This window comes from Hippoglossus stenolepis, chromosome 20 (assembly GCF_022539355.2).
Source record: "Hippoglossus stenolepis isolate QCI-W04-F060 chromosome 20, HSTE1.2, whole genome shotgun sequence".
NCBI lineage: Eukaryota > Metazoa > Chordata > Actinopteri > Pleuronectiformes > Pleuronectidae > Hippoglossus > Hippoglossus stenolepis.
In genome coordinates, this window is record NC_061502.1 from 10,067,695 (window position 1) to 10,076,956 (window position 9,262).

Genomic DNA, 9,262 nt, shown 5'->3' on the forward strand with positions numbered 1-9,262 from the left:
ATGAAGTTTTGGGACCATGGGCGTATAGCTCTGGTCACAGACAACGAACGGTCAGTTTACAACTTGACAAACAGGAGGATTCCGCCACGTATGACATAATGAAAAGTGCTGTAAACCAATTGAACTTTGTATTTCAGGGTCATGGAGGAAGGACAAGCCAATGAAAACACGCCAATTGAACCTCCTGAGGCGGAACAGGTATTTAAAAGAAAATTGTTTGTTTGCCCATCTATCCTATAACTTCTGGGGCAAACAACGCATGGCAAAGGGACAACACACTGTTTAGTCAGTCCGCTATCAATATTATTGTATGTTAGTTTGATCCAAATATGTCTTTGTCTTTAGGGATCCTTCTCTTGGATTCCTTTCACCATCAATTTGAGGTGAGTGACTATAGTTTGCTTCCTCCTTTGTTGATCAATGATTCTCCACTTGTGGCTCATCTGTTTTATCATGATTCATATACAAGATGTGTTGGTTTCCTCTAATCAGTGTCTCTTTGTGTGTTACAGTGATGAACAAATAAAAGCCAAAAGTGGCCAGGACGCTGTTCACTTCTTATCCCTTCAGCGTCATATGATCTTCTTGCTGTCGATTCATAGCGCCATCTCCGTGTTAGTCATACTGCCTGTCAACTGGAGTGGATTCTTACTAAGTGAGTTAGACATCACTGTCTAATAAGCAGTTTCTGGTGGCTTCAAGTGAATCAAGCGATCAACATGGAGGAGTTGAACTGTGTCCCCTTCATAATCAGTGTCTTGTCTCTAGATTGTGACTTTTATTTTGTAGGTGGTTTTGTCTGAACCCTGGCTAAGGTTGTCTTTAGTTTAAAATGTGCTGTTTATCTCTTTCAGGGGGTGTTGTGGCGCATATCGGAAGGACAACTATTGGGAATCTTGCAATTGGGTAACTACTCTATCAGAATATGAAATCTAAAAATAAATGTATAAGGATATATGAGTAACGGTTTGCATTTCAGAGGAGCTTTGTGGTTTGCTCATACCTAAATGTGTCTCTGTGTCTTCTGTTTGCTTCTAGAAACAACCTGTTATGGGTGCACCCACTGTTTTCTATTATCTTTTTGATCCTGACAGTTTTTGTTCTGATAAATCACACACGTCAAGTAAAAAACAGAAGAAAAGAGACGGTGAGTTTATGATTACTCAGGACTAGACTGTAAGATTTGATGTTATTTTTCGGAACGTTCTGAGAGTCCAGAGACTTTTTTCCAAAACTGTTTCTATTAATTACCTCCGCCTATAGGTTATGTCTGAATTTGTTTGTTTGTTGATTAGCAGGGTAACACAAAAATGACAGATTTATTTTGCGGAGGTGTGGGGCATGACTCACAGTAAAAAACAATTGAATTTTAATGCAGGTCCGGATCAGGGGTCAGATACAAGAATCATTTTTGTTGATTTCATAAGGGGGCTGTTAAGCCTTGGCAGAGGTATACTCTACATCCATTCTACTCTTAATATTTGTTTATGAGGACCTAAATGCATAATGAAAGCTATAACTGATTATAGTGTGGTGAATCACATTCATTTGATGTCACTGACCTGTGAGGAAACGTGACTGTTGTGTCTTTCTGTTTTTCACTTTGCAGACCAGAAACACCTTGATGTATTGTTCGGTTCCTAAAACAGCGAAAGAAGAAGATGTAAAGGCCCATTTCACGTGAGTGGACTGAACTGTTTCCTTCCACCGTCTCCATCTTGTATAAAGTTCACTTATATACTAGATATACTTTATAGTTTGATGCACCGCACTTGCATGTTACTCTCAATCGTAGCCACCTGCTCCTCTCCTAAATGTCCTGTTTTTCTACAGAGAGGCGTACCCGACCTGCGAAGTTACCGCGGTGACCTTGGGCTATGACGTGACCGAGCTCTCGAATCTTGATCAGAAAAGGTAAGAAATCAGAAGTAACTAAATAAAAGAAAAAAAGAAAAATGTCTCTTGCCCTCTATGGCACTGAGAACATACTAACATGTGTAAGTGAGCAGATACATATTTTATTATTATTATTATTAATAATATTTTAAAGGAATAGGTGGCTTGCAGCTATAATCCCACAGAGAGAATTGTGAACTCTACTGAACGTTGGAGACATATATACTGTTCAATATTTACATATATGTATGTCTGCAAAGGAAATGGTACCAAGCACCAGCATGAGCAGGAAATTCTATCTTTAGAAGTATATGTTTTAAATGACTAGGCTTTACTTTTACTAAGTTAAACCAGTTTTTATGTTTGTTTTTTTACAAAGGATTGAATCAGGAGAAAAAGTAAGCTACTACGAGCATGTCCTTGCGAAAACGGGAAATTCGAGGATCAACCCTCATGTGTGTAGCCACCTCTGCTGCTTTTGCGACTTTGAGGAGGTGAGATCGAACAGATTATAATACCGTTTTTTTCTCATTGTCTTGATGCTTTTATCTTTTTTTTAAGCCATGATTTGTATTGAAAAATACATTGGACTAAAGACAGTTTTTGTTGGTTGTATCATTGTTTCTTATTTACAGGCATAGTAAGTGAAGCAAGTGTGCAAACTATTTTACAGTAAGAGATTATGTAAAGTTGTAAACATTTAAATCATTGTGTCTGTGTGTGCTCCCTCAGGTTGATGCCATCGAGTTCTACACAAATATAGAACAAGGCCTGCTACAAAAGATGAGGGATCAGCTGGAAAAGGAACCACCACGCCCCCTGGGGATGGCCTTTGTGACCTTTAAGACCAATGCCATGGCCAGATTGTGCGTAGCTATTTGTTTGTGCATATGTCTGTAAATTTACACGTGGGAGAAACAGCAGCAACATCTGTAATATTTGATGTAACACCTGAGAAATGATAATGTAATCTAGGGGAACAGTAATGCAACCATTACTAGCTTTGGGTTATAGTTCTAGTTGTTACTGTATCAGTGATGGATTCATCCAACTCAACTGTGCTACGGTTTCCATTTTTCAAATTATGTTTTTTTGAAAATGGAGCAACGTGCTGTTGTCAGTGACACTAACATGGCTATCACGACACACAGTATGTTGACTATGATAAGATGTTTGCCGACCTGCAAGCAGCAGAATAATGTGGGCTGACTGTGCTTGTCCTCTGGCCTGTTCAGAACAGTTTTACGTCAGTTTAATTGTCAGGGCATGACTTTTTTTTACTGGAAACAGACCACAGGGTACATGTTAGTGTTGAGAGCTGGTTAATGTGTATCACCAACTGCTGTTGTGTACTCACCATAGAGTTCTGAAAGACTTCAACGCTGTCAAGTGTCATAAATTCTGCTGCGGAAGGAAGCCCAAGTCTTCATCCAAAAGCGAAGGTCTGAAAGTGACGAATTGGAGAGCTGAATTTGCATCTTTTGCCAGATCTATCAAGTGGTAAGTCCACACTGAACCCATGTTCTCCATTCACTCATCATTCAGTAAAAAATTATCATGCTAATAAAGTGAATAATTTCATCTGCAAAATAGCTGTTAAATATCAACACTCTTTTGAGTGTTGTGCTTTAGTTGCCTGATGAAGAGAAATAGAGAGGAATAAGAGTTGACCCCTTTTCTATATGTTGTGCTGACTCTTTGAGTGTAACTGTCCTGTTGCTTGTGTTTTTCCTTCAGGAAGAATCTGGCAGTGAAGGGTTTCAAATGGACGGGTCAATTTCTCTTCGTCAATTTGGCCCTCTTTGCCCTGGTCACATTCCTCACGACTCCCGCCATGATGGTGAACACCTTGGGCAGGTTCAATGTGACAGCACCGGTCACCGATTTCATGGTGAGACTCACACATGCAGACTCGCATATATTTGTCACAAATTTGGGTTAAAAGCTGAGAATCTACAGTTTGTAATGTTTTTTTTTCCACCTTAGATTCCCATTGTCAGTCAGTTCTTCCCCACTCTACTGCTGTTGGTGTGTTCCTCATTGCTTCCTGCCATAGTTCACCATTCTACAGATTGGGAATCACACTGGAGCAGGTGTTACACACAGACACACACACACACTAACACACACACTCTCACACTCTCACACACACTCACATGCACATGGTTCCTGTTAGCTGAGAGGAAAAGTTTTTAATCCAGCTGCTTCTGTCCCCCAGTTCCAGTGAGCAGCTGAGCACGATGCGGAAACTCTACTTTTTCCTGATCTTCATGGTGCTCATCCTCCCCTCAGTAGGAATCACCAGGTAATTTGTGTTGCCATCAGTTTTAATAAGCTACAGTTCCCCGCTTATAATATATAGTTCATAGGTTAGTAATTAGTGTGTTTTTGCAATGCTTTTCTTTTGTCTCTTCAGTATCGCAGGCTTATTCCAATGGATGATTCAACTCTTGATCCACGGCGTAGGGACAGTGAAGTTTACGTAAGTAAATGTCTCTTTTCTGCTTCTTGTTATTTTAAACTTTAATCAAAAATGTTGCCATTCATTTTAAGCATACAGCAAGATCCCTTTCCTTCCTGTAGCGGTCAGGTTTTGAATCAAGTTTCATATTTTACATTGTCTTCTCAGGTCTAGTTGCTTATTTACAACAGTTCTTGTACAGTTGTGCAATTCACATGATCAATAAAACATGTTTTTCTTACATTTTACCTGTTGGTTGTTATAGTTTGTAAACATAATCCAAGTTTCTTAAATTTTCTCATTCTCTATAATGCATTTTTCTCGTTTGTTTTCCTTTCCTTCCATCCACCAGGTGTGTGTTTCTGCCTGACCACGGAGTGTTTGTTGTCGACTATGTGATCACAGCGGGTTTCATGGGCTCTGCGATGAATTTGCTGCGGTTGCCAGAGTTGCTGCTTTATAGCATTCGTTTGGTATTTGCACGCTCTGCGGCTGAAAGGAAATACATCAAACAGGTTAGTCACAATATTATACCTGAACTCTTAGTGAAAACAGAAAAGGCTATCAATCTATAACAAATAGTTATAGTTAATAACTTATTGTTAATTGTATTATAAATGCGTATATGTTCAGAATAGGCTTTTTTATAGTAATAGTGTGTTTAGGTCTGTAAACAGGAGGACAGTAATCTAAACATCTTAAATTACTAATATTACCCTAACTAGTCAGATTCATGAAGTATTTTTAAGGAAAATTTAAACAAGTATGCAATATTTTTCTGCAATTTACTTCATTTTGATTTTCTCTTATAGAACCAGGCCCACGAATTTGAATATGGAGCCATGTATGGCTGGACCCTCTGCGTGTTCACCGTTGTTGTGGCTTACAGCATCATTTGTCCCATCATTACGCCTTGTGGTGAGTAGTTAGGTCAGCTCTACACCAACATGCACCTGTTCCCACTCAATTCATGTCATTCTCTTGATTACTCCATCAGACTTTACCAAACACCTCAACGTCACTTTTTCACTTTTATGTGTAAGACACATAGCCGGTCATTTCCATGGTGTGGTTCTTAATGGTTGTGCGTGTGCGTGCGTGTCTGACTCCATCAGGTCTACTATTCGTGATGATAAGGCACTTTGTGGACAAACACAACCTGTACTTTGCCTACCTTCCCAACCCCCTTGATAGCCATGTCCACATGGAAGCTATCGATATGGTCTTGGCGGCGCCCATCATCTGCCTGATGTTGCTTTACTTCTACTTTTTCCTCACAGCAGGTGAGAAACAAACATGCGCTTAACCTGAAAGCGTTAACCTCAGCACATTCACTAATGGTACTTAAGCACAAGTGGTGAACTGCATCTATTGATGTGAAAAATTTGATGTGAAAATTTAAAACAAAAGCAAAACGTCTGGACTTTGCATGTGGTCATTCTACATTCATTTACAGAATCTTTGCTATATTGCTTCAGCTTGTTACTGAAAACTAATGGTAATTCTTCCTCCATTCATTTTTATCAAATGTAACACAAAAATCTGTCAGATGATCCAGTTTCACTCCATAATGCTTCAAGGGAACTGTGGACCAAATATATGTAATTATATTGGCTGATGTGACATGCAGCTACGTTATGAGAGAAGTCCTCATGTCAGTATTTCTAAATGCCTGTGTGGTGTTTCTAGGTTTCTTGAGCCCCATAGCTATGTTCCCCATGGTGTTTCTATTGATCGTTGTCGTCGTCTGCATCACACACAAGCTCTCTGGCTATTTCAAATGCCTCAGCCCACACAACTATAAGGTGAGTTTTTCCTTGTGAGTGCATATGTCAGACACATCTTCACCATTCCTCAGACCGAGCCAGTCCTCATATTGTTTGTGTTCTCATGCAGGAGAAAGAAGAGGACGAGGAAGAGGTAGCTGAGGAAGAACAAGAGGTACTGTACTTGCCCTATAACAAATTCCACAGCATGAATAAATATAAAAAACTTTAACTAATCTCAAACAATATCCACAGTAAAATAACAATATTGCAACATTGCATCAAAAACCTCAGGGGAAATAAAAGAAAACACAAAAGTAAGTATTGAGAAACACAGTTTTGTTATTTCAGTACTCATTTCTCTCTTTTGTATTGTATAATTGCAGGTCTACCTTCCCAGAGGGCTTCAACCTGAATTCAGCGGCCTGACCACAAGAAATTCAAATTAGAATTAACATCAGCTCATCAATGGCTGCAGATGGAGTTCAGCGTGTCTCCACAGATTGTATTATAGCTGGTCTGAGGTTATCTGCGCTTTTGCTTCATGCACTGTCCCACTCTGAAGTGCATTGCAGAGTGACACAAAGATAACCTATTTTACGGAAATCATCTGTCCACATATCCAAAGTGACGTCCCCGTTGCATCCTCAGCTCCAGGGTTATTTTTGTCGAACGTCCTCTGCATGTTTTGTCAGTCTGCAGGACACAGTTGTCGGATCAGACACAAGCTGCTGAGCGTCCACACTGCCAGCAATCTGATGTCCCGGCACACAAACTTCACTGCCAACTGGGTGATGGCATCCTTGAGTTGAGTTCTTGAAAAAGTATCTGTCAATGGGCGTAGCACCTGTGCTCCTGCAGCTGTCGAGGTGTTTCCTCAGCAACGAAGCGCCTAGCTTTCGGCTATTAAGAGTGAATACCTTTTGGCATCGTTTACAAGCAGCAAATCCACTGCCAACTTTGTTGTTCTCAGTCTTTGATAATACCAATTTGGTCCCAAACGTCCGACTTGGCTTTCGACGATGTGTTGTCCACAATTTGATATTCGACACTGATTATTTTTGTCTTTATGTCATCCATTCTGATCTACTGGCTAGCAACAAGCACACACTGCTGTCGCATCAGTGACGTCAAATTGATTGTGTGTGTGGGTCAAGCTTAATCACTGCTTCCTTTGTTCTGTCAACCCAGTATCATAGCAGTTTGTGATATAGTCCCGAAATTCATTCTATAGATTTGTGTAAATGTACACGCTCAACTGTATTGTTTGTTATCATTTGGTATAATTTTTTTATTAAACTGTAACAGCTACCTTACTTAACATTTAATCACAAGATTTCATACTTGTCTTTATGTTTTGTTTTTTTATTTAGTAGATTTTAGTATGTCGTCCTTATATTTATTATGGTGTGATCATATTTATGAGACTTATCTTTCTGTAATTTATATAAGAAAAAACCAAAGGCTATAGCTTCTGCTCCCAAGTTCAGACTGTTTTAGGCACCTTTATACAGTCTATTGTAGGCAGGGACATGCACAGACATTTTGGGGCGCAGGGGCTCAAGTGAGAAAAGGGGCACTTCTCATAGGTATTAATTTAAAAGAAAATCCTTAACCAAAAGTTACATATAGCATCGTACCTCTGACTTACTTAACAATGTATTGTTTCATTGAGTTATTCACCCTCTTATGTAGAATTTAAGGCAAGGATAAAAATGTACATGTCTCCTTTGGTTTATCATAGTTTACTCAGGCACAGTTTCAGTCACACTGTAACTGATACTGGGAATCTTTGAGTTCTTAACTATCCACAAACACCAAGATCATGCATATGGATCTGAAAGATGTGGAGCTTTTTTTTCTTGATTCATTGAGTCATGAAGTAATAAACTTTCATAAACTAGTATATATCTCATTGAATAAATCACAAACAACTGTAGTTGCTCTCAGACAGTGTGGCAACAGAGGCAGATGCCTTCAAACCAGAGACGTGCACAGACATTTTGGGGGGCAGGGGTTCAAGACAAGAGATAATTATATGTAAAGAAATGTTTTATAACCAAAAGATAAATATAGTATCATATCTCTGACTTACTTAACAATTTATTTTAATACCCTCACACTCACACACACACATACACAATTGTGATATACTCAACAGTTCACAATGGTCTTCTTTAGTATTCACTAGGTTTATCACAAGAGCAGGCAACAACAAAGGAAACAATGCCACAATGTGGACTATGCTATTAGTTTCTAGTATATATTCAGTATAACACACCCACACACAGTAAGTGATGGTGACAAGGACTTAGTTTCACTACTTCTCTCTAGTAAGAAAAAGGGCAGAGGCTCAAGCCCTCTTTGATGTCTACGCAGTGTGACATCAAAGGCAGCTGCCTCCAAACAGTGTGACAACAAAGGCAGCTGCCTGCGGAAGTGCCTCTATGACCTGCCTCTGCCACGATTTGAGCTCGCCGTTACTGCTACAACTTGTTGTTTAATCATAAGTATTTTGCGTTGGAAAATAACAAGACTGACAGATTTCAGCTGTCACTGTCACTGTTTACCCTTGCCAATCCAAAAGCGTTTTGTGGACTCAAATACTTCACCCACCCTTCCATCAGCATAGTGGTGAGTAGATAATGAGTGAATGTTCATTCTTGGGTGAACTATCCCTTTAAAGGTCCAGTGTGTAGAATGTAGTGACATCTAGTGGTGAAGTTGCATGTTGCAGCTGAATGCCCCTCCCCCTCCCTTTCCAAACATGAAAGAGAACCTGTGGTATCCTCAGTTATGAAGTCATAAAATTTAAACAGGACTACTGTAAGAAACATGGCAGCCTTCATGACTTCAAGACTTTATTGTCATATGCACAACAATTACATACAGCAGTCGCTGGCATGAAATTCTTGAGTCAGAGTCCACACACTCCATAGAAAGGACCTGCTCCCGATGTAAATATAGAAGTATTTAAATATGAAGGGCCTATTCTTGGGTAAAGAAAGTCCCCTTCACCTAAATCTTACACACTGGACCTTTGAGTGATAAAACTAAGCTTCTAATGGACAAACTATGCTTTATTCTGTGTATTTTAGCTGAGAGTTCAGTGAAGTAAAGCGACCCAACCAACAGAAGC

General features: G+C 39.5%; 1 protein-coding gene across 1 annotated transcript; it reads left to right on the plus strand.

The window, feature by feature from the left end:
* Positions 1-6,935, plus strand: LOC118099838 (CSC1-like protein 1). Its single transcript, XM_047338189.1, has 15 exons — positions 1-50; positions 138-198; positions 1,610-1,680; positions 1,834-1,914; positions 2,360-2,390; positions 2,629-2,762; positions 3,259-3,396; positions 3,634-3,787; positions 3,883-3,989; positions 4,115-4,201; positions 4,710-4,872; positions 5,170-5,275; positions 5,473-5,640; positions 6,047-6,162; positions 6,819-6,935. The coding sequence occupies exons 1-15, from the start codon at positions 1-3 to the stop codon at positions 6,933-6,935; spliced, it is 1,584 nt and encodes a 527-aa protein (XP_047194145.1).
* Positions 6,936-9,262: the final 2,327 nt, after the last annotated feature.